Source organism: Panthera onca, chromosome B4, assembly GCF_046562875.1.
Source record: "Panthera onca isolate mPanOnc1 chromosome B4, mPanOnc1 haplotype 2, whole genome shotgun sequence".
In the NCBI taxonomy this organism is placed as follows: Eukaryota; Metazoa; Chordata; class Mammalia; order Carnivora; family Felidae; genus Panthera; species Panthera onca.
The window spans coordinates 33,710,115-33,736,928 of NC_138345.1; the positions used below are offsets into that span (position 1 = coordinate 33,710,115).

At 39.1% G+C, this 26,814-nt stretch overlaps 1 protein-coding gene and 1 pseudogene across 3 annotated transcripts in view; one reads left to right on the top strand and one right to left on the bottom strand.

Annotated features, from left to right (window-relative positions):
• Nucleotides 1-9,142: 9,142 nt before the first annotated feature.
• USP18 (ubiquitin specific peptidase 18) overlaps nt 9,143-26,814 on the bottom strand; it is a 65,042-nt gene continuing 47,370 nt past the window's right edge. For 2 of the 3 annotated variants that reach the window (XM_078450260.2, XM_078450259.2), the window contains exons 5-11: nt 19,063-19,142; nt 18,622-18,768; nt 18,141-18,236; nt 17,531-17,698; nt 11,928-12,059; nt 11,052-11,101; nt 9,143-9,770 (exon numbers count right to left, since the gene is read on the bottom strand). In XM_078450260.2, coding sequence (XP_078306386.1) covers nt 9,725-9,770; nt 11,052-11,101; nt 11,928-12,059; nt 17,531-17,698; nt 18,141-18,236; nt 18,622-18,768; nt 19,063-19,142 — 719 coding nt within the window. In that variant the 3' untranslated portion in view covers nt 9,143-9,724. The remainder of the gene's footprint in view (nt 9,771-11,051; nt 11,102-11,927; nt 12,060-17,530; nt 17,699-18,140; nt 18,237-18,621; nt 18,769-19,062; nt 19,143-26,814) is intronic. The other variant, XM_078450261.2, reaches the window with a different exon arrangement.
• LOC132695195 (myelin-associated neurite-outgrowth inhibitor pseudogene) lies at nt 20,884-22,629 on the top strand (annotated as a pseudogene).

The following is a 26,814-nucleotide window of genomic DNA, read 5'->3' on the forward strand; positions in this document are numbered from 1 at the left end:
ACGAATTGGTCAAAAAATGATTTAAGCAATATAACGGAAAAAGAATTTAGAATAATAGTCATAAAATCAATCGCTGGGCTTGAAAAAAGTATAGAGGACAGCAGAGAATCTATTGCTGCAGAGATCAAAGGACTAAGAAATAGTCATGAGAAACTAAAAAATGCTATAAATGAGGTGCAAAATAAAATGGAGGCGACCACAGCACGGATTGAAGAGGCAGAGGAGAGAATAGGTGAATTAGAAGATAAAATTATGGAAAAAGAGGAAGCTGTGAAAAAAGAGAGATAAAAAAATTCAGGCATATGAGGGAAGAATTAGAGAACTAGGTGATGCAATCAAATGGAACAATATCCATATAATAGGAATTCCAGAAGAGGAAGAGAGAGAGAAAGGGGCTGAAGGTGTACTTGAACAAATCATAGCCAAGAACTTCCCTGATCTGGGGAAGGAAAAAGGCATTGAAATCCAAGAGGCACAGAGAACTCCCTTCAGACGTACCTTGAATCGATCTTCTGCACGACATATTATAGTGAAACTGGCAAAATACAAGGATAAAGAGAAAATTCTGAAAGCAGCTAGGGATAAACAGGTTCTAACCTAAAAAGGGAGACCCATAAGACTAGTGGCAGACCTATCTACTGAAACTTGGCAGGCCACAAAGGAAGGGCAGGAAATCTTCAATGTGATTAATAGGAAAAATGTGCAGTTGAGAATCCTTTATCCAGCAAGCCTGTCATTCAGAACAGGATAAAGGTCTTCCCAAACAAACAAAAACTGAAAGAATTCATCACCACTAAACCAGCCCTACAAGAGATCCTAAGGGGGATTCTGTGAGTGAAATGTTGCAAGGACCACAAAGTACCAGAGACGTTGCTACAAGCATGAAACCTACAGACATCACAATGACTCTAAACACAATGACTCTATTATCTTTCAATAATAACACTGAATGAAAAGGGACTAAATGCACCAACCAAAGACATAGGGTATCAGAATGGATAAAAACAAGATCCATCTATTTGCTGCCTACAAGAGACTCATTTTAGACCTGAGGACACCTGCAGATTGAAAGTGAGGGGATGGAGAACTCTCTTTCATGCTACTGGAAGTCAAAAGAAAGCTGGACTAGCCATACTTATATCAGACAAACTGGACTTTAAATTAAAGGCTGTAACAAGAGATGAAGAAGGGCATTATATAATAATCAGAGGGACTATCCATCAGGAAGAGCTAACAATTATAAATGTCTATGCGCCGAATACTGGAGCCCCCATATATATAAAACAATTAATCACAAACATAAGCAACTTTATTGATAAGAATGTGGTAATTGCAGAGAACTTTAATACTCCACTTACAACAATGGATAGATCAAGACACAGGATCAATAAAGAAACAAGGGCCCTGAATGATACATTGGATCAGATGGACTTGACAGATATATTTAGAAGTCTGTATCCCAAAGCAACAGAATATACGTTCTTCTCGAGTGCACATGGAACATTCTCCAAGATAGATCACACACTGGGTCACAAAACAGCCCTTCATAAGTATAAAACAATTGAGATCATGCCATGCACACTTTCAGACCACAATGCTATGAAGCTTGAAATCAACCACAGGAAAAAGTCTGGAAAACCTCCAAATACATGGAGGTTAAAGAACATCTACTAAACAATGAATGGGTCAACCAGGAAACTAGAGAAGAAATTTAAAAATATACGGAAACAAATGAAAATGAAAATACAACAATCCAAACGCTTTGGGATGCAGCGAAGGCAGTCCTGAGAGGAAAATACATTGCAATCCAGGCCTATCTCAAGAAACAAGAAAAATCCCAAATACCCAAATACTCAATATACCAAATACCAAATACCCAAATACCAAATACCCAATATACCAAATACCAAATACCCAATATACCAAATACCCAAATACCCAATATACCAAATACCCAAATATAACAGCACTCCTAAAGGAACTAGAAGCAGAACAGCAAAGACACCCCAGACCCAGCAGAAGAAGAGAAATAAGAAAGATAAGAGCAGAAATAAACAAGATAGAATCTAAAAAACTGTAGAGCAGATCAATGAAACCAAGAGTTGTTTTTTTGAAAAAAATAAACAAAATTGATAAACCTCTAGCCAGGCTTCTCAAAAAAAAAAAAACCAAAAACAAAAAACAAAAAACAAAAAACAAAAAAAAAAAAAAAACAAAGGAGAGGACCCAAATAGATAAAACCATGAATGAAAATAGAATTATTACAACCAATCCCTCAGAAATACAAGCAATTATCAGGGAATACTATGAAAAATTATACGCCAACAAACTGAACAACTTGGAAGAAGTGGACAAATTCCTAAGCACCCACACACTTCCAAACCTCAAACAAGAAGAAATAGAAAACTTGAACAGACCCATAACCAGTGAAGAAATTGAATCAGTTATCAAAAATCTCCCAACAAATAAGAGTCCAGGACCAGATGGCTTCCCTGGGGAATTCTACCAGACATTTAAAGCAGAGATAATACCTATCCTTCTCAAGCTGTTCCAAAAAATAGAAAGGGAAGGAAAACTTCCAGACTCATTCTATGAAGCCAGCATTACTTTGATTCCTAAACCAGAGACCCAGCAAAAAAAAGAGAACTACAGGCCAATATCCCTGATGAATATGTATGCAAAATTTCTCAATAAACTACTAGCAAATCGAATTCAACAGCATATAAAAAGAATTATTCACCATGATCAAGTGGGATTCATTCTTGGGCTGCAGGGCTCATTCAATATTCGCAATCAGTCAATGTGACATATCACATTAATAAAAGATAAGACCCATATGATCCTGTCAATTGATGCAGAAAAAGCATTTGACAAAATTCAGCATCCTTTCTTAATAAAAACCCTCAAGAAAGGCGGGATAGAAGGAACATACTTAAACATCATAAAAGCCATTTATGAAAAGCCCACAGCTAAAATCATCCTCAATGGGGAAAAACTGACAGCTTTACCCCTGAGATCAGGAACATGACAGGGATGTCCACTCTCACCGCTGTTGTTTAACATAGTGTTGGAAGATCTAGCATCAGCAATCAGAGAACAAAAGCAAATCAAAGGCATCAAAATTGGCAAAGATGAAGTCAAGCTTTCACTTTTTGCAGATGACATGATATTATACATGGAAAACCCGATAGACTCCACCAAAATTCTGCTAGTACTGATACATGAATTCAGCAAAGTCGCATGATACAAAAATCAATGTACAGAAATCAGTTGCATTCCTATACACTAATAAGCAACAGAAAGACAAATGAAGAAACTGATCCCGTTCACAATTGCACCAAGAATCATAAAATACCTAGGAATCAACCTAACCAAAATGTAAAAGATCTGTATGCTGAAAACTATAGAAAGCTGATGAAGGAAATTGAAGAAGGTACAAAGAAATGGAAAAGCATTCTACGCTCATGGATTGGAAGAATACATATTAAAATGTCAATACTACCCAAAGCTATCTACACATTCAATGCAATCCCAATCAAAATTGCACCAGCATTCTTCTCGAAGCTAGAACAAGCAATCCTAAATTTTGTATGGAACCACAAAAGACCCTGAATAGCCAAAGTAATTTTGAAGAAGACCAAGTGGGAGGCATCACAACCCCAGAGTTTAGCCTCCACTACAAAGCTGTAATCATCAAGACAGCATGGTATTGGCACAAAATCAGACACATAGACCAATGGAATAGAATAGAGAACCCAGAATTGGACCCAAAAATGTATGGCCAACTAATCTTTGACAAAGCAGGAAAGAATATCCAATGGAAAAAAGTCTCTTTAACAAATGGTGCTGGGAGAACTGGACAGCAACATGCAGAAGAATGAAACTAGACCACTTTCTTACACCATTCACAAAAATAAACTCAAAATGGATAAAGGACCTGAATATGAGACAGGAAACCATCAAAACCCTAGAGGAGAAAGCAGGAAAAAAACCTCTCTGACTTCAGCTGCAGCAATCTCTTACTCAACACATCCCCAAAGGCAAGGGAATTAAAAGCAAAAATGAACTATTGGCACCTCATGAAGATAAAAGCTTCCGCACAGCAAAGGAAACAATCAACAAAACTAAAAGGCAACTGACGGAATGGGAAAAGATATTTGCAAATGACATATGGGACAAAGGGCTAGTATCCAAAATCTATAAAGAACTCACCAAACTCCACACCCGAAAAAAATAATCCAGTGAAGAAATGGCCAGAAAACATGAATAGATACTTCTCTAAAGAAGACATCCAGATGGCCAAGAGGCACATGAAAAGATCCTCAACGTCGCTCCTTATCAGGGAAATACAAATCAAAACCACACTGAGATACCACCTCACACCAGTAAGAGTGGCTAAAATGTACAAATCAGGGACTATACATGCTGGAGAGGATGTGGAGAAACGGGAACCCTCTTGCACTATTGGTGGGAATGCAAACTGGTGCAGCCACTCTGGAAAACAATGTGGAGGTTCCTCAAAAAATTAATAGATCTACCCTATAACCCAGCAATAGCACTGCTAGGAATTTACCCAAGGGATACAGGAGTACTGATGCCTAGGGGCACTTATACCCCAATGTCTATAGCAGCACTTTCAACAATAGCCAAATTATGGAAAGAGCCTAAATGTCCATCAACTGATGAAAGGATAAAGAAATTGTGGTTTATGTACACAATGGAATACTACGTGGCAATGAGAAAGAATGAAATATGACCTTTTGTAGCAACATGGATGGAACTGGAGTGTTATGCTAAGTGAAATAAGTCATACAGAGAAAGACAGATACCATGTTTTCACTCTTATGTGGATCCTGAGAAACTTAACAGAAGACCATGGGGAGTGGAAGGAAAAAAAAATTAGGAGAGGGAGGGAGCCAAACCATAAAAGACTCTTAAAAACTGAGAACATCTGAGGGTTGATGGGGGGTGGGATGGAGGAGTGAGTGGGTGATGGGTACTGAGGAGGGCACCTGTTGGGATGAGCACTGGGTGTTGTATGGAAACCAATTTGACAATAAATTTCATATTTAAAAAATAATAATAATAAATAAAATTAAGTTAATAAATAAATTAATTAATTAAAAGAAAACCAAAATAAAAGACATCACAAATCTGGACTTCAAGCTATACTACAGAGCTATAATCAAGACAGTATGTGGTACTCACACAAAACGGACACTCAGATCAATGGAACAGAATAGAAAACCCAGAAATGGACCCACAAACGTATGGCCAACTAATCTTTGACAAAGCAGGAAAGAATATCCAATGGAATAAAGACAGTCTTTTCAGCAAGTGGTGTGGGAAAACTGAACAGCAACATGCAGAAGAATGAACCTGGACCACTTTCTTACACCCTATACAAAAATAAACTCAAAATGGATGAAAGACCTAAATGTAAGACAGGAAGTCATCAAAATCCTTGAGAAAGCAGGCAAAAACCTCTTTGACCTTGGCTGCAGCAACTTCTTACTCAACACGTCTCCAGAGGCAAGGGAAACCCAAGCAAAAATGAATTATTGGGACCTCATCAAAATAAAAAGCTTCTGCACAGCAAAGGAAACAATCAGCAACACTAAAAGGCAGTTGACAGAATGGGAAAAGATATTTGTAAACGACATATCAGATAAAGGGTTAGTATCCAAAATCTATAAAGAACTTATCAAACTCAACACCCAAAAAACAAATAATCCAGTGAAGAAATGGGCAAAAGACATAAATAGATACTTCACCAAAGAAGACATCCAGATGGCCCACAGACACATGAAAAAATGCTCAACATCACTCATCATCAGGGAAATAAAAATCAAAACCACAATGACATACCACCTCATACCTGTCAGAACGGCTAACATTAACAACTCAAGCAACAACAGATGTCGGCGAGGATGCAGAGAAAGAGGATTTCTTTTGCATTACTGGTGGGAATGCAAGCTGGTGTAGCCACTCTGGAAAACAGTATGAACCAAAAGCAGTATGAACAGAAAAAATAGAACCACCCTATGACCCAGCAATTGCACTACTAGGTATTTATCCAAGGGATACAGGTATGCTGTTTCAAAGGGGCACATGCACCCCCATGTTTATAGCAGCACTATCAACAATAGCCAAAGTATGGGAAGAGCCCAAATGTCCATTGATGGGTGAATGGATAAAGATGTGGTGTGTGTGTATACACACACACATACATACGATGGAGTACTACTCAGCAGTCAAAAAGAATGATATCTTGCCATTTGCAACTATGTGCTTGGAACTAGAGGGTATTATGCTAAGTGAAATTAGTCAGAGAAAGAAAAATATCATATGACTTCACTCATTTGAGGACTTTAAGACACAGAACAGATGAACATAAGGGAAGGGAAGCAAAAATAATATAAAAACAGGAGGGGGAAAAAAACATAAGAGACTCTTAAATATGGAGAACAAACAGAGGGCTACTGGAGGCGTTCGGCGGGGGCTTAAGATAAATGGGTAACAGGCATTAAGGAATCTACTCCTGAAATCATTGTTGCACTATATGGTAACTAATTTGGATATAAATTTAAAATATAATAAAAATAAAATAAAATAAAATAAAATAAAATAAAATAAAATAAAATAAAATAAAATAAAATAAAGTAAAATAAAAAAGATGTGGTATACAGAGATACAGATAGGCAGAGACAGGGATATAGATTATGGATCTAGATATATGTACGTATACATATGCAATAGAATATTACTCAGCCATCAAAAAGAATGAAATCTTGCCATTTGCAGTGAGGTGGATGGAGCTAGAGAGTGTTATGCTAAGCAAAATAAGTCAGAGAAAGACAAAATACCATATGATTTCACTCATATGTGGAATTTAAGAAACAAAACAGGGGCACCTGGGTGGCTGTCAGTTGAACATCTAACTTTGGCTACTGTGGTAATCTCATGGTTCATGAGTTCGAACCCCAAGACAGGCTCACTGCTATCAGCACGTAGCCTTCTTAGAATCCTCTATATCCCTCCTCCCCCTTGTGCTCTCTCTCAAAAACAAAAAAGAAACATCTTTTTTAAAAAAACCGATGAACATAGAGGAAAAAAAGAAAAAAGTGTGGCAAACCAGAAAACAGACTCTTAATGATAGAGAACAAACAGGGTTATTGGAAGGGAGATAAGGGACATGAGGATTGGGTTACATGTGTGCTGGGTATTAAGGAGGGCACTTGCGATGAGCACTGGGAGTTGTACATGAGTGATGAATCACTAAATTCTATACTAGAAACTAATATTACAATGTATGTTAACTAACTGGAATTTAAATTTAAACTTGAGGGGGGTGAGAGAGAGGGTATTGAGGAGGGCACCTGTTGGGATGAGAACTGGGTGTTGTATGGAAAACAATTTGACAATAAATTTCATATTAAAAAATAAAATTAAATAAGTAAATTAAAACTTGAAGCTGAAGAAGCCTAAAAACAAGTAATTGGTGTTAACTGGAGTCAATTTAGCAGTATCTACGACAATTTTTAGATACCCATCCCCTTGGCTTAATAATTTCACTTCTCAGTACCTACAAAAATATTTATACATGCACAAAAATACATCTAAAGGTAGTCATTCAATGCATTTTTTAAATATTGAAGAAAAGGAAATGCCCTAAACATTCACCATTAAGGGGATCAAAAAAATATAGTGTATCTGTCTATGGAATTAAATGCAACAACTTTTCCAAGGAGATTTTCTAAGACATTGTTAAGTAAATAACTTATTGTGCTATTATGTAAAACTTATATATGTGATATTACGTAAAAATTATGTGATGTATATGAATGCAAAAGCATAAAAATGGCCTAGTGAGATACACACTTTTACTGCATTTAGTGTCCCACAAAAATTCATGTTTTCCTGGAACCCTAGAATGTGAACTTATTTAGAAATGGAGTCTTCACAGATATAATTAGCCAAGTAAAAATGACATCACAGTACATTAGCATGGGCCCTAAATCCAATGACTGGTGTACCTAAACAAAAGCCATGTAAAGACATACAGGGAAGAAAGCCATGTGAAGATGGAGGACGAGACTGTGTGACATTAGCTACAGGTCAATGAACAATAAGGACTGCTGGTAACCACTAGAAACTAGAAGAGAATCATTGGAACAGATTCTCCTTCAGAGGCTCCAAAAGGAACCAACCTTGCCAATACCTTGACTTTGAACTTCTGGCCTCCTAAACTGTGAGAGAGAAAATTTTGTTATTTTAAGTCATCCATTTTGTGATAGTTTGTTATGGCAGTGCTAGGAAGCTAGTTATACACTTATTTAACAATGGCTAGCTACAAGGAAGGGACTCTATGTATTTCTATATTGTTTGAATATTTACAGTGAGAATTTATTACTGCATGGCTAATTTTTTGCCAAAAAAATAAAATAATAAAGAAATTATCCATATTTTATGCTGGAAGTTTTGGCTCTGCCACTTATCAAGTATGAAATCTTGAGCAAGTCATTAAACATATGAATGTCTCAATTGCTTCATCTGTAAAAATAGGGATAGTAACATCTACCCTGCTCACCTTGCAGGTTGGTATTAAAGTCTCCTTGGACCCTTTCTTTCACTGTCCATATCCATTCTTCCTCCAAAGTGGCTCTAGTGACTATGAATACCTTTCCTTTCATACTACCATCTCTGTCTCTAATTCATGTTGCCAGCCCCCAGGAGATTTATTGTATCAAAACGCCACTAAATGTTCCTTTCCTTTCTGAACCCCTTCAACAATTCCTCATTACCTGTTAAATTAGAGCCAGTAGTTCTTAGTAGTTCAAGACCTTCTACATTTTGAGCCCCACTGACCATCCATCCTTATCAATCATCGCTGCTTCCTTGGTAGAGGAAAACCAGGTTTGTGGTTTTGAACCTTGAGCCTCACCTTTTCCAGCCATGCCATTGTGTATATTTATCCCTGTAAATGGACTGTCCTCCATCCTAACCTCCTTTCCAGCCTTATGGCTTATCACATGGTCCTAAAATAGAAATATTGCACTTTACTTTGAACTCCTGTAGCACAAGCCCTCAGTATCTTATGCATTTTAATTACCCCCCCCCCCCCCATTAAACTGAAAACTCCTTTGGAGAAAAAGAACTTTATTCATTATGGTGTCTAGCACACTACCTTTCAGAGAGTAGGTGATCAATACATATTTGTCAAATAAATGAATAACAATTATAAAACACTTCACTTTTATTAAAGTAGTATGGGTTCTAAAATTGTTTTAAATTATAAACAAAAATAATATTCTGCCAGTACATACCAGTACAGTCAAACTAGCTGTAAAATACTGAAATACTTCCCTACCACTGCCCCTTGCCACCTGAATGCCTCCCATTACAATTGTTGGCCTGGTTTCCCCTCCCCTGTGAACACTTCAACCCCTCTACTCTCCTAACTAAAGGATTCATGCCTTCCACAGCAGGAAGCACTCAGGTCCTGGCTCTAGCCAGTGGAAGTGTCTATTCTGACTGATCAAGACCCATGCAGAGTTACTGGTAAATATTTTGATAATCAACCCTGATTATAAATAAAATTTAACTATACAATTTGAAAATGATCCTTCTTCTCACTGCGAAATCTCTTGAGAGAGTCAGCAGATCCAGGGATAGAAAAGGAAAATGAAACTTTGTCAGTCTCTGACAGTTTAGGGTACATCCATTAGGATTCAATCTTCATGTAAACCAGAAGATATGCAGTTTCCCGCCTAGAAAGAAAAAAAAAATGCAACATAACAGAAATGGAACATTCATAGTTAAGTGATATGTTTTTAACTCATGATAGGACAAGCATCAGAAAAGTTTCTAGTTATTGGATAAAGTCTTCATTTATCCATTACCTCAGAGGAGAAGAAAATGGGTAACCTGAGAAAATAGCCATTAAGCTCCTATTAGTTAACATCTGTATCATGGGTTGACAAACTACCTGTCCACAAGCCAAATATAGCCCTGTTTTTTAAAATAAATTTAACTGGAACACAGCCACACTCATTCATTCATGTGTCATCTGTGGCTGCTTTTGTGCTACAAGGGCAGAGTTGAGTGGTTGCAACAGAGACTGTGTGGCCCACAAAGCCTAAAATATTTACACTTTGGCCCTTTACAGAGAAAGTTTGTCAAACCCTGATATAAATAATGGGACAATCACTGACGACCAGAAAGTGACAAAGAGTGTGTATCTAAGAGGGATGTTCAGAAGAAAAGATAAAAAGTAGAAGATTGTAAGAGAATTTAAAACACAAATTTCACCTAATTCATTATTTTTCAAGTGATCAGTCCTACTTAGCTGAAATAATTTCAAATATCACCTTTGGTGTACAATGTCACTGCAACCCAGAAACTCATCTGAAAAAACTTACAAAGTCTCTGCTTTAACTTCATCCAGCTCTTTTTTTTCTCTCTAGCTTCCCCTCTGTAGTTGTTGATTTTTTTTAAATATATTTATCACTATTTACTAAATGCAAGCCACTGTACCGGACAAAGAAAAAAGAATGATCCTTGCTCACAAAAAGTTCATGGTCTAATGTAAAAAAAAAAGTTATATATTCAAACAATTACAAAACAGGGAGGTCGTTTCTATAAATGAGGTATGCTTAAAGTGCAGAGCAAGCATATGAGAAGTCCCTACAAATCTGCTGGGGTCAATCAGTGAAGGCTTTATAGAGTAGGAAAAGCCATGAGCAGAGACATTAAAGCATGGTGGGAGTTTGCCTTAATAATAAATTAGGAGAGGGAAAGACAGATCAGGAACTGCATGTGTAAAACCATGGAGGATATGATGTTTGGGGAGCTACTTATAGTTTAGTATTGTTGGAATCTAAATTGTGAAAAAAGCATGGTATGGTAATATGGGTATTCAGAGATGAGGCTTAAAAGTCACTGGGGAGTTACCCAAATATAAGCGGCAGCTGAATTCATGAGAGTTTCATACAGCGCTAAGAAACCTGTGTAAACTCACTGGGTTTCCACCACTCAAACACTTCTCTTACCAGCGGTAGTTATGATTTCCATAAGTACACTGGATGTCTTCCCAGGATACCTGGAAGTACATAAACAGATGAAGTGAAGTATCCAGCTCACATATGTTAAGCATCCAGAGTATAGGGTGCTACAATTTACCCTCTGTCACTTATCCAGACAAACCCCTCCCTGGTACCTCCCAAGACCTGAATCATCCAGTGATAGGATGCCATGTATATGAAGCCTCTTTTAGTACACTGGTCCTTCTATTTTTGGTTATGCTTGGTTCTAACTTACATATATCTAACTCTTCTGGCTCTCTATAAGTTTCCCACAAGCATGAACCTGCAGGGCACTGAGCCTAGAACACCAAAAACCTAGACAATGAGCTAAGTGGATTCTTATAGGGCTATACACCAGATGGGGACTTGATGCAGGAAAGGACTTTAAGCAGGATCAGACCTATAAATACAGAGGACGAACTTATGGTTGGTAGAGGGAGTGGGTGGGGGATGGGAAAAATGGGTGAAGAGGAATGGGAGATACAAGCTTCCAGTTATGTAATGAATAAGTCACAGGAATAAAAGGCACAGCATAAGGAATATAGTCAGTGATACTCTGATAGTGTTTTATGGTGACAGATGGTAGGTAGCTATACTTGTGGTTAGCACAGTATAATGTATAAACTCATTGAATCACTATACTATACACCTGAAACTAACATTGTGTTAACTATACCTGAATTTAAAAAATGTTTTTTTAAAGAAAAGGACTTGTTTAAGGGCTGCACACACAGAGAAAACAGGCCCACAATGTGTCCTGACCTTAAGGACCCATCTAGTCCTGGGTTCATAATTTATTAGAAGTGGCTAATCCAGGACAACATTTTGGACAATGTTCCTCACCCAACAAACATTGGAGTCGTTGAAGCAGAACCATTTTCCATCCACAGAATTCTGGATATAGGCACAGTAATGACCAAAGTCAGCTGCCCCAACATGGGCAACCACAGCAAAGAGCTCATACTGTCTTCCAAGCTGGAGGGACATAAAGCACAAAATTATTCACCTATCATCCCTTTTTTTCTAACCATAGAATAAAGAAACATTATTTCATAATATATTTTACTGCCTACTCTGTGCCAGGCACTGGTACTTCAAGGGGACTAGAAAATAGTCTTTGAACTCAAGAATCTCATGATTAGTTTAGCCAGAATTAAAATGCCATATTTTATACTAGGTATATTTACAGGTAAATTTGGGAAGACTCAACTTTTGCCCCAAAAGAGAAAAAGGAACAATCATCTAAGAAAAGCTCCCCAAAGAAGACATTCTTGAATTGATCTTGAATTGATTCTTGAATGAATAAGATTAGGAGACAAGTTATGGGAAGGAGGTATACTCAATGGACCCAGAAATTGCAAAGGCTTTGCAGTGTAACAGAACAGAGCATGCTGAGGAAATGGAAGTCAGAGAGGTTTCTGGGAAGTCACAAGAGATGAGGCTACAAAAATCAAGGCAGGAACTAGAACTTTATCTAATTTTTTTCAAGTTTTTATTTAAATTCCAGCTAGTTAACATACAGGGTAATATTAGTTTCAGGTGTAAAATTTAGTGATTTTTTTTATAATAAGAATTAGAATTATTGGGACCCACCATAAGTTTAAGCAGAGAAAAAGCATCATCAGATGTGTTTGAGAAAAATACTGAAATAATGTGGTTTGAAAAATGGAATGAGAGTTCAAGTGAGGCAGAGGCCAATGAGATCAGTTTGGGCACCACTACAATGCAAGAAAAATGGCTATAGTCTAGACAGTGACTATCAGTAATAGTCACCAAAATGATAATAATCATTCTTAACATAATAATTATTAGCTAACCTTTGGCATTTGCTATGCACTTAGCTATGTCTTTACATGAGTTATTTCATTTAATATTCATAAAAATCATGTTAAGCTTGGTGGTGATATAAATCCTATTTCACAAAGGTGGAATCTAAGCTCAGGGAGGTAAAGTAATTTACCCAAAGGTCAGAGCTTATAACTAGAAAAGGCAGAATTCCAACCCAGACCTGTCTGGCCTCAAAGCCTAAGCTCTTAATCCCTATGCTACACTAAGAAAGTGAGACTAAAGGTGAGACTGAGGGGGCATATTTGCACAAAATTAGGCATAAATAACCAAGGACTGGATATTGGGGTATTGGGGAAGGGGCAAGTAGGAGGTATCTCTGGCTTGGAAATTAAGAAAATATTGGTACTATAAAGTTAAATATGGAACAGAGCTGTTTGGGAAAAAAGATAATGAATTTGGGGACTATGTGACAACATTCAGTAGAGGTGAATACACTGGTTTGGAGCTCAAGTGTAAGACCTGGACAGGAGATACAAATTTGGAAGTCTTAAGTTTGAGGTGATTACCAAAATCATGAGAATTAATGAGATGAAATTTGAAAAATGGATAGGAGAAATAATAGAAAACTATATGCTAATAAAATCATGGGCAGGAAAGGATCCACCAATAAAGAAAGAAGCTGTATGAGGAAAGCTTATGGTAGATTCTGAAGGAGAGTAGGATCAATAACAGAATATTACAAAAAGATCAAGTAAGGGAAGGACCAAAAAGCATCCCTTAGATTTGGCAGTAAGTCATTCTACTCTCTCAAATCTTAGAAACTGAAGATAAGAAAGAATTTTCTGTGAAAAGAGAATAGTGGTAGGGGTACCTGGGTAGTTCAGTCGGTTAAGCAGCCGACTTCAGATCAGGTCATGATCTCACGGCTCATGAGTTTGGGCCCCACGTTGGGCTCTGCACTGAAAGCTCAGAGCCTGGAGCCTGCTTTGGATTCTGTGTCTCCTTCTCTCTCTGCCCCTCCCCCACTCAAGTGCGCTCTCTCGCTCTCTCAAAAAAACAAAAAAAAATTTTAAAAAATTTTTTTAAAGAAATGGGAATAGTGGTGGGAGAGATGGAGTTTGGATTGATTGTGAGAAGGATCTCAACATTAGTCATAAATACCTTATTCTTTTATATTAACACAGTCAAATAATATCCCTAATCTGAGACTTTGAAAAACTATCAATATGGGAGACAGGGGTGAGGGTAGTGCAAATGAAGCTAAGTCACCCAAAAGGGAGAACTCAAATTATTCTCTATTTTCATTTGGGAATTTACACTAGGCTTTAAAAATGCAGAGCAATACCTAGCTGTAATTGTTTATAAGAAATACAAAGGATAAAGGAACATATTAAATAACACCAACCAGCAAATTCTGGATATTTATTTTTGAAAACCTTCAACCAAATGAAACACAAGGACAAGAAAAAGAGGGGAAAGAAATTTAAAAGAAACTTAACCTAGGGGCACCTGGGTGGTTCAGTTGGTTAAGTGTCTGACTTAGGCTCAGGTCATGATCTTGCAGTTAATGAGTTCGAGCCCCATGTCAGGCTCTGTGCTGACAGCTAGGAACTCTGAGCCTTCTTTGGATTCTGTGTCTCCCTCTCTCTCTGCCCCTCCTCTGTTGGCACTCTCTTTCTCAAAAATAAACATTAAAAAAATTATAAAAAAAAAAAAAAAGAAACTTAACCTAAAAGAAAGAAAGGCAGGAAGAAGTAGAGGGAAGGAGGAAAAGAGAAGAGGAAGGAAGGATGGAAACTTAGGCAAATGCAAGTGTAGCCTTTGTTGGGATCTAGGTTCAAACAAACCAATGTATAGGTCACAGAAACCTAAATATTGACTGGGCATTAGTGACAATAGGAAATTATGAGATATGCTATTGGTGGGAGTGAAAACTGGTGCAGCCACTATGGAAAACAGTATGGAGTTTCCCCCAAAAAAGTAAAAAATGGAACTACCCTATGATCTAGTAATCATAGTACTCAGTATTTACCCAAAAAATGCAAAAACACTAATTAAACAGAATACATGAACCCTATGTTTATTGTAGCATTATTTACAATAGCCAAGATATGGAAGCAGTCCAAGTGTCCATCAATAGATGAATGGATACACTTGAGTTAAGGTGGCGGAGCAGTGGGGGGTCCCTATACTTGCCTCAGCCCTCAAAAACAGCTAGATAAATACCAAATCATTCCAACACACCCAATAAGTCAATCTGAATGCTGAGAGAATGACCTGCAGAACCAGAGGGAAAAAAGAAGCCACATCATGAAAGGTAGGAGCTGCAGAGATGTGATTCCAGGGATAAAACGACTGCGGGTGGTATGGAGGGGAGAGAGCCTTGATCTTGTAGCGATCAGAGAGAGAAACAGAAAGCAGTGCACAAGGGTTTGCACAAGGGAAACATCTTCACTAAAACCACTGACTAGAAAACTAGAGTGGCTGATTATTGCAGGTTTTTACAAAGAGTGGAGCTCAAAGTCTGAAGTTTTAGAAGTCTGCACCACTGCTAGGCTCCACCTGGTGGGCATAGTAGTGCTCCTATAGGGAAGAAGCCAGAGGCCCAGGAGCAGAAAGCATGGTTTGAGAATCTCCTGGGTCACTGGGAGAGGCAGTTCCCCTTCTTGGAGTGCATTTGGGAGAGGTGGCATGGCATCTCTGGGGACAAAAAGTTGGTGGGCCCAAATGTGCTGCTCCATTCATTAACATAGTGACAGAGACACCTGGCTGAGGGCAGCAAACCTTGGTGCCAGCTTTTTGCTGCACTTTACCATAAATTCCAAGCCTTTGCATGATTCTGTGACTGCTTTTCTGAAACAAACCAGCACAAGCTGCAGTGTGGTGAGACCCTCCTCCATAGGATCAGTGCCATGTCTGTACCACACCGGGTCCCTAAAATTTGGAGTTTTGAAACCCAGCCACATGCCTGAAATAAAACAGAACTATGCTGCCTGGCAGGTAGACAGGTCAGACACGGGGTGAAGACAGGAATTTGACAGAAGCCAGGGACACAAGAGGGGAGACTGTTCGCTCTTCTGTGAGGGATTCCTGGACAGTGGCAAGCATGAACTTCCTGCTCCAGGGAGGAGAGAGCAGGGTGACACCATTTTCGCCCTGCCTATCAGCGCTGACAGACTTCAGTGAGCAACACAGTGCCCCCAGTGGAAGCTGGAGCTGCTTACACCTAGCCCAGCATTCTTTTCTAGCTCCGTGGCTAGCTCCTTACACCTTCTGCCCTTTTTCCTTCTCTTCTTCTGGGATTCCTATGGTAATACATTTTATGGAGTCACTGAGTTTCCTAAGTCTACATTTGTGATCCAATATTTTTCTTTTCTTCTTTAGAATGACATAATGAAATACTTTAAATGAAATGGCATGGTGTCTGGGACGTGCTTCAAAATAATCCAGTAGAGGGTTGGAGAAAGAAGAGGATGAGGATGTTGGTAAAGCAAGATTGGGCATGAATCTTGATAAATTTTAAGCTGCTTGAAAGACATGGGGATTCATTGTATAATTCCCCATTACTTTGCTACATATTCAAGATTTTCTATAACAATGTCTTGTTAAGTGGAATAAAATTTTAATATATTATTTCATTAAGATATACTTCATAGTACACAAACAGAAATAAGGAAAATTCAAAGGACAGAAAATAATAATCTTACAAAATGTATATACACTAAATAGGCAAAGAAACCATGTTATATAGGAGCTACTATATTATCAGGCCTCAATTTTTAAAATACCAGGGTTCTAGAACATGAATAGCAAACAAAGCATGAACAAAACAGTCCATAAAAGGATATATAAAGGATATATCCTTTATGGACTATATATATATATATATATATATATATATATATATATATATACACATATATACATATATAATTATATACATATCATTTACTAAATGTAGCATTTCAAACCTAAGAAAAGATATTTATGTCATATCTTTTCCTCAGAATTTCCCAATAAGTTACCAGCTCAGGACAACTGAATTCAACTTCACTTTGATTAAATTTGACCTAAATGAACTGGCTCTCTTGTTACTATCCTCAAAGTAGGCATAAACTGTTTCAGGAAGAAAGTTAGGTTGATATTATATTTAGAACCCAAGATGTTGTGTTTACCTATGTATATGTATTACATACCATATTTAAGTGGAAAGAGAGTTATGGGTTCTTTCCCTCTCTCAGTGCTGTGGAGTACATAAACCAAAGCTCAATATTTAGAAATAAAGTCTCTGGATTCTTAAAAGAAAAGCAACCATAAAAAGCAAATGTTGTTGATAGTAGTATGGTAGTAACAACCTATCATTGTTATTCAGGAATCATTAAAATACTGTTTTAAAAAGAATATTTCTTGAATGTATGAATATGTTTCTATGAATCACACCAAGTAGCTGCCGATGAGTTTCCCTCCCTTTGTGTACCCCAAGCACAGCCAGCAGAGGCCATGATTTCTGAGATGATACAATGACACAGATGAGATGCCCAAAAGTGCCATCTCTGTTGAGTGGGTGACTTCAAGCACCTTAGGGGAGGAGAAGCAAAATCAAGCAGACAAGGGGTCTGAAGAGAAGGAGAATGGAAGGGAACTGAGGAGCTTCTCACCTGTTCCTCAGCACTGCAGAGGTCTTCCTCAATCAGAAGGACCTGACTTAAATCCAAACTCTGGGGGAAATAAAGTGAGTGGCAGATTTTTTCTGTCTGCGAATTCCTGATGGAGAACCGTAAGAGGTGGATTGTCAAGGTCTGGGGCAAATGGGTCAGCTTCAAGACCTGAAAAACCAAAATTACTGTGGAGATGAAGTCCTAAGTCCCTTGAAATGGGTAGAAATACCAGAGCTGATCATATATTCTTCCCAAAAAGAGAGGTAAGAATGATATAATACAGAATTAAGGGCCCCCATTTGCTGAATCTGTTGAGCTCTCTCACAGGAACCAGAGCTCAGAGAAACTACAGAGGCTGCTCTAGAGAGCTAGTCTAACCCTGTGGGGGGAACTCTGCATGCTTCCCTTGGATATTCTCCTCTTATCTTTTAAAAGGCTCTGCTCCTCTCAGTGATGGGCCTCTGATAATCAGAAGCCCCAGATCCCGGGCTGCTAGCCTGATATGGATTCCCTCCCTCAACCATCACAAGGTACCCTCAAGGTCTCCATTAGGAAATCCACCAAGGACAACCCCAGAGTAGGGAAGCTTCTGGTTTTAGGGAGCAAGTACCTGCTTCCCACAAGTCTTCTTCCCACAGTTCTCACAGAAGCATTTGCTTTTGCCTGATAACTCCCTGGGTTGGAAGAAACAGCGAAGGGCATCCTCCTGTCCCAGGAGAACAAAGAAAAAGCAGAGTTGGTATTTACCATATACAGTATAACATATCACCTTACAGATGAGGATTTAAGCTTTCCTTCTGATTCTCTCCTTGTTCCCCTTACCATCTGGCCCACTGTGATGCATGTGGCAGGATTTCCAAAAGTACCTACTGACTTGAAGGAAAAACAGGAGGGAGCATTTGTTAAGGTAGCAGCATGAGGAAAGGAAGTAAAAGGAAAGAAAGGTTTTCACCAAATCAAAGGAGAACTTAGAATTGTGCAAAGGAAATAGAAATTATTTTTTAAAAGCCAAAGGTGGATTAAAGAAGCAAGAGCACACTGGCAGCACTGGGTTTATGGGAACAGCAAATTCACCAAGAGGAATTCCTCACCAGGGTTTTCAGGGGCTTTGAGTCCATATCAAAAAGAGGAAGGGGGAGGGTCAGCATGCTACTATTTCTGCTCCTTTCCGTTGTACATTCAAGGCAAACCAAGGACTCTTTCATCCGGATTGTATAAAGGGCCTGCAGCCTCTCTACCTGCAAGAGAGAGGAAGTGAGAGGAAAGAAGGGTACAAAGCCATAAACAAAACAGGTGAGGTGAATTTCCAGAAATTATATCCACCAGACAGAAGCTCCAGAAATGGCAGGCACTGATTCTCTTTGCTCTTCAAAAAGGTACAAAATAATAACAGTAATAATATTACGGAATTGTGATAAGTATGTATGTGGATTTTCTCTTTTAATCTTCTCTATACATTATATTGATGATAGCTGAATGAGCTAAATGAGCAGCATCTTAAACTTCTGAGTTCTTTAGTTCTAACATCTTACCAAGTCCACATCTGTGATTTGGTCCTTAATTAGGTTCCAGACTGTGAGGTAGAGTTGAGCAGCATCATGCTGGACAAACACTGGCCAAAGAGAAAAGTAACAGCTTGATCAGTGAGGTCACCAAGGACATTTCCCATGCCCTTGTGCCCTAGCTACCTAGATACACATAAACACTCATCACTTTGTCCTCTTCTAGCCTTCACTCCCTCCACCCCAGCTTTTCAGGCTACATTTACACTCGATGGTAGGCATTAATTAAAAATGAAAAATAAACTTGTTATTTATTTTTAAGAACTCCTCTTAAAACTTAAAATCCAGTCTGACTGCATCACAGAAGTTTCCCTTCCCCTGACTGGCCACTCACACCTACTGACCTCTACTGTGGGACCCAGCTAGATAAAACCAATATGCAATAGTGCATTCTCTCCTCTCCTATTTTTAAGCCAAGCCAATACCTTAATTGGACTCTAATGGCCACTAATTTCTCTGTACCTTTATTTAATTTCTTTTCTCATTCCCCAGAAATTTAGCAGTTTCCTAATGCTCATATCTGACCCAGGTCTTCCCCAAAGGTATCTAGGAGAACAAAAAAGGAAAGAACAATCTCAGTGTTAGATGATGCTAGCTAAGAGGAGAACTAAGCACTGAATTCTCCATATGTTATATAAGTAAATGTAAGGCTAAAATATTCTGTACATATATAAATGAATTTCTGTTGTTCAAAAGAAACCTAGGAAAACAACGAATATGAAAAACACACTGAGTATTATTTTACAAAAGGATAGATGTCTGCCAACATGCAAAGAGGACATTGCAAGAAAACATAACATGCAAGTTATTGTAAATGTAGTAAATATTCATGTCAGCTATCTCAACACCAATACTTACTACAATTTGTACTTAATGTTTTTGGATTTCATTTTGTTTTGGTCTGTCTCTTCTCTAAACCGTAAGCACCATGGAGGAGTCTTTACTCTTATCAGTCTTATTCTCTTATCTACAGCACCAGCACAATACCTGCACATAACAGGTGAACACTATATATGAGTTGAATGAATTAATTTAATCATTGGGTAATAATCCCTAACCTAAAGACAGAGTGGAACTAGGGCTGAACCTATGCTGTCCCCAGGGAATTATGGAGGCAACTCTGAACACAAAGGAAGTTAGATCACCTTGCCATTTGGAGACATTTTGCTTTATCTGACCATAGCAAAGCTAAGAGTCCTGATACATCTAAAAAATACAGGGATATTTGCTCAATCCATATTTACTGAAAAGCTTCTATGTGCAAGGCATTGTACATGCTAGATAAAGTTACTATCCTCAATAAACCTAAATTCTAGTGGAAGACAAGTATCCATAAAATCATAATTCAAAGAAGAATAAGAAAAATTCCTTAAGGTGTACAAAATATTATGAAAAGCTATATGAAGGTGAGAATACAATTGGAATGGTGGAGTGAGGGTCTCTATAAATCTACTCCTCCATAAAAGCAATTAAAATGCTGGCAAAAAAAAAGTGAAAATTGTTTTTTTCAGAACTCTGAAAATTAACCAAAAGTATACAAAAATCTTAGGCATATTTATTCAACAAACACTGCAGAACCTAAGAAGAATAGGATTTGAGACTTTTCAACTTGGCCTATTCCCATTTCCTTCTTCTCAGCTCTGTAGTAGACTTGGAAACAAGAAAACCTGCAAACATGGAAACTGTGGAAACCAGAAGCCTAGCAATGAGAAGAAGGGGCAGACTTTTTGGGTCTGAGGAGACCCTCTCCTTGAGGAGAAGGAGCTCCTCAAAAAGTTCCATACCAAAGCATTTTTATTATCTGACCTGCTTGCAGCTTCACTGAAAAAGCAATGAAAAGGGGAAATTTAAAGTTAAAAGCACAATATTGTTTACATTAGCACCCATGAAAATGAAATACTTAGGTATAAATCTAAACAAATACATACAAGATCTATATGAGAAAAACTATAAATTTTGATGACAGAAATCAGAAGAATTATATAAGTGGAAAGATATACCATGTTTATGGATAGGAGGACTCAATATTGTCAAGATGCCAGTTCTTCCCAACTTGATCTATAGACTCAATGCAATTCCAGTCAAGATCCCAGCAAGTTATTTTATGGATACTGAAAAAGTGATTCCAAAGTCTATTTGGAAAGGCAAAGACCCAGAATAGCCAACACAACATTGAGGGAAAAAATAAAATCAAAGACCTAATTCTGAAACTAATAAAATATCAATAATCAAAACAATGTAATATTGCATAAGAACAGAAAACAGATCAATGGAATGAAACAGAGATCCCAGGAATACACCAACATAAACAATATTACTGCTCTTTGACAAAGAAGCAAAGGCAATACGATGGAACAAAGATAGTCTTTTCACTCAATGGTGCTGCTTAACACCTGCATATCCATATGAAAACAAATGAAACCATACACAGACTTTATATCTCTTAAGAAAACGAATTCAAAATATATAACAGACCTCCTAAATATAATATAGAAGAAAACCTAGACCTTGTGTTTGGTGATTACTTTTTAGATACAACTGCAAAGTACAAACAATAAAAAAAGAAGTGATATACTGGACTTCATTAAAATTAAAATTTTCTGGAACGTCTGCGGGTAGCACATGTTGTGGAGAGGTGTGCTGGGTGAAGCAGAACAATTGGAAGTGCCTGCCAGGGCAGTGGTGGCATCAGAGACCCAGCCTCGAGGCTCAGCCCCTGCATCCTTGCTGAACCCAACTGTGGAGACCGCCCCTGGCTGGCATGAGCTGGGCACTTTGGCCCAGGCTGCCACTGTCACAATGCCTTCTTGAAATCATGAATCCTGTTTATAGCCCTGGTTTTGTTGGGGTTCCCCTCTGCAAATGCCAAATAAATTGGTTATTCAGCTGGTTTCCCTGTGGGCTATGCAGCCATAGGTCCTGCCTATTCCACCAACATGTACCCTGGAGCAAATCCTACCTTCCAAAAAGGTTACAATCCTGTCACACCTTACACAGTATTCTGTCCCCCCACCAATGGGGCAGTGCCACCATACTCCTCTTCCCCTACCAAAATGCCTACCCCCAAGAGAGCCCCTATGCACACACAGCCCCAGTAGGCAGTGCCCCCTCAAATCATCCACCACACCACAATTGTGCAGCCCAACTGCATGCTGGTGGCGATTTACCCCGATCCCATCCCTCCACTTAGAGGCAATGGCGTCACCATGGGTATGGTGTCTGGGACCACTGTGGCCATGTCAGCAGGTACTCTCCTGACCTCCCACACCTCAACTCCTGTTGCCCCCATGCACTGTGCCCACGTATCTGGCCCCAGGGGCCCCACTTATAGCTAGGTTCCCCCTCAGTGGTGATCACCCAACAAATGTCTGAGGATAGAGCTGTGCAGTCACATCATGGAGGTTCCACAACTGTGCTGCAGGCCTGGTGCCTCGAACCCAGACTTTCTTCTTAATGCTCTTGACACTTAGCTAAACACTACTATGGCCCAGCCCAGCAGGTCCCAATGCCATCAGTCTCCAACTGACTCTGTAGGTTGATCTTAAAGCAAATCCTGTTTTGTGGGCTGCCTGGCAATTTTTTAGCTAACTGTAATGATAAAAAATGGAAAATTAATCTAAATAATTTTTTAAAGTTCTGCTCTGTGAAAGATATGTTAAGAGCATAAAAAGGTAAGCCATAAACTGAGAGAAAATATTTGCAAAAAGCATATCTGATAAAGAACTGTTATCCAAAATATACAAAACACTCTTAAACTCAACAATAAGACATACACACAGACACACACACACACACACAAAACCTGATTAAAAATGTGTGAGAGATTAGAAGGAAGATGGCGGCGTAGGAGGACGCTGGGTTCACCATGCGTCCTGCTGATCACTTAGATTCCACCTACACCTGCCTAAATAACCCAGAAAACTGCCAGAAGACTAGCAGAACAGAGTCTCCAGAGCCAAGCACAGACGAGAGGCCCACAGAAGAGGGTAGGAAGGGCGGAGAGGCAGTGCGCACTACACGTACTGGCGGGAGGGAGCCGGGGTGGAGGGGCGGCCCACCGACCAAGCAGAGCCCCCAAGTCTGGCTTGCAAAAGTGGAAGGGCCAGACGGAGTGTGTTCCGACAGCAAGCAGAACTTAGCATCTGGGAGGTCATAAGTTAACAGCTCTGCTCGGAGAGCGGGAGGGCTGGAGGACAACGGGAGGGAGAGTTGTTGAGCCCTGGACGACAGAGCTCAGCTTGGCGGGGAACAAAGATGCTCGCCAGCGCCATCTCCCTCGCCCATCCCCCAGCCAAAATCCCATAGAGAACCAGTTCCTGCCAGGGAACTTGCTTGCTCCTCAAAAACACCCAAGGCTGTGCTTCTGCGGAGCCACCCCTCCAGCAGGTCTGACTCCCTCCCGCTGCCACAGGGCCCCTTCTGAAGTGGATCGCCTAAGGAGAAGAGAGCTAAGCCTGCCCCTCCTGCCCCCGAGCACCTTGCCTACCCACCCCAGCTAATACACCAGATCCCCAGCACGACAAGCCTGGCAGTGTGCAAGTAGCCCAGACTGGCCACACCACCCCACAGTGAATCCCGCCCCTAGGAGAGGGGAAGAGAAGGCACACGCCAGTCCGACTGTGGCCCCAGCGGTGGGCTGGGGGCAGACATCAGGTCTGACTGTGGCCCCGCCCACCAACTCCAGTTATACACCACGGCACAGGGGAGGTGCCCTGCAGGTCCCCACCACTCCAGGCACTATCCAAAATGACCAAACGGAAGAATTCCCCTCAAAAGAATCTCCAGGAAATAACAACAGCTAATTAACTGATCAAAAAGGATTTAAATAATATAACAGAAAGTGAATTTAGAGTAATAGTCATAAAATTAATCGCTGGGCTTGAAAACAGTATAGAGGACAGCAGAGAATCTATTGCTACAGAGATCAAGGAACTAAGGAATAGTTAGGAGGAGCTGAAAAACGCTATAAACGAGATGCAAAATAAAGTGGAAATGACCACGGCTTGGATTGAAGAGGCAGAGGAGAGAACAGGTGAACTAGAAGATAAAATTATGGAAAAAGAGGAAGCTGAGAAAAAGAGAGATAAAAAAATCCAGGAGTATGAGGGAAAAATTAGAGAACTAAGTGATGAACGAAAAAGAAATAATATACGCATTATTGGTATTCCAGAGGAGGAAGAGAGAGGGAAAGGTGCTGAAGGGGTACTTGAAGAAATAATAGCTGAGAACTTCCCTGAACTGGGGAAGGAAAAAGACATTGAAATCCAAGAGGCACAGAGAACTCCCTTCAGACGTGACTTGAATCGATCTTTTGCACGACATATCATAGTGAAACTGGCAAAATGCAAGGATAAAGAGAAAATTCTGAAAGCAGCTAGGGATAAATGTCCTCTAACATATAAAGGGAGACCGATAAGACTAGTGACGGCTCTGTCTTCTGAAACTTGGCAGGCCAAAAAGGAATGGCAGGAAATCTTCAATGTGATGAACAGAAAAAAAATATGCAGCCGAGAATCCTCTACCCAGCAAATCTGTCATTTAGAATAGAAGGAGAGATAAACGTTTTCCCAAACAAACAAAAACTGAAGGAATTCATCACCACTAAACCAGCCCTACAAGAGATCCTAAGGGGGATCCTGTGAGACAAAGTACCAGAGACATCTCTACAAGCATAAAACATACAGACATCACAATGACTCTAAACCCACATCTTTCTATAATAACACTGAATGTAAAGGGACTAAATGCACCAAACAAAAGACATAGGGTATCAGAATGGACAAAAAAACAAGACCCATCTATTTGCTGTCTACAAGAGACTCATTTTAGACATGAGGACACCTTCAGATTGAGAGTGAGGGGATGGAGAACTATTTATCATGCTACTGGAAGCCAAAAGAAAGCTGGAGTAGCCATACTTATATCAGACAAACTAGACTTTAAATTAAAGGATGTAACAAGAGATGAAGAAGGGCATTATATAATAATTACAGGGTCTAACCATCAGGAAGAGCTAACAATTATAAATATCTGTGCACCGAATACAGGAGCCCCCAAATATATAAACAATTACTCATAAACATAAGCAAACTTATTGATAAGAATGTGGTAATTGCAGGGGACTTTAACACTCCACTTACAGAAATGGATAGATCATCTAGACACACGGCCAATAAAGAAACAAGGGCCCTGAACGATACATTGGATCAGATGGACTTGACAGATATATTTAGAACTCTGCATCCCAAAGCAACAGAATATACTTTCTTCTCGAGTGCACATGGAACATTCTCCAAGACAGATCATATACTGGGTCACAAAACAGCCCTTCATAAGTATACAAGAATTGAAATTATACCATGCATACGTTCAGACCACAATGCTATGAAGCTTGACATCAACCACAGGAAAAAGTCTGGAAAACCTCCAAAAGCATGGAGGTTAAAGAACACCCTACTAAAGAATGAGTGGGTCAACCAGGCAATTAGAGAAGAAATTAAAATATATATGGAAACAAACGAAAATGAAAATACAACAATCCAAACACTTTGGGATGCAGCAAAGGCAGTCCTGAGAGGAAAATACATTGCAATCCAGGCCTATCTCAAGAAACAAGAAAAATCCCAAATATAAAATGTAACAGCACACCTAAAGGAAATAGAAGCAGAACAGCAAAGGCAGCCTAAACCCAGCAGAAGAAGAGAAATAATAAAGATCAGAGCAGAAATAAACAAGATAGAATCTAAAAAAATGTAGAGCAGATCAATGAAACCAAGAGTTGGTTTTTTGAAAAAATAAACAAAATTGATAAACCTCTAGCCAGGCTTCTCAAAAAGAAAAGGGAGATGACCCAAATAGATAAAATCAGGAATGAAAATGTAATTATTACAACCAATCCCTCAGAGATACAAACAATTATCAGGGAATACTATGAAAAATTATATGCCATCAAATTGGACAACCTGGAAGAAATGGACAAATTCCTAAACACCCACACTCTTCCAAAATTCAATCAGGAGGAAATAGAAAGCTTGAACAGACCCATAACCAGCGAAGAAATTGAATCAGTTATCAAAAATCTCCCAACAAATAAGAGTCCAGGACCAGATGGCTTCCCTGGGGAATTCTACCAGACGTTTAAAGCAGAGATAATACCTATCCTTCTCAAGCTGTTCCAAGAAATAGAAAGGGATGGAAAACTTCCAGACTCATTCTATGAAGCCAGTATTACTTTGATTCCTAAACCAGACAGAGACCCAGTAAAAAGAGAGAACTACAGGCCAATATCCCTGATGAATATGGATGCAAAAATTCTCAATAAGATACTAGCAAATCGAATTCAACAGCATATAAAAAGAATTATTCATCATGATCAAGTGGGATTCATTCCTGGGATGCAGGTCTGGTTCAACATTCGCAAATCAATCAACGTGATACATCACATTAATAAAAGAAAAGAACCATATGATCCTGTCAATCGATGCAGAGAAGGCATTTGACAAAATTCAGCACCCTTTCTTAATAAAAACCCTCGAGAAAGGCGGGATAGAAGGAACATACATAAAGATCATAAAAGCCATTTATGAAAAGCCCACAACTAACATCATCCTCAATGGGGAAAAACTGAGAGCTTTTTCCCTGAGATCAGGAACACAACAGGGATGCCCACTCTCACCGCTGTCGTTTAACATAGTGCTGGAAGATCTAGCATCAGCAATCAGA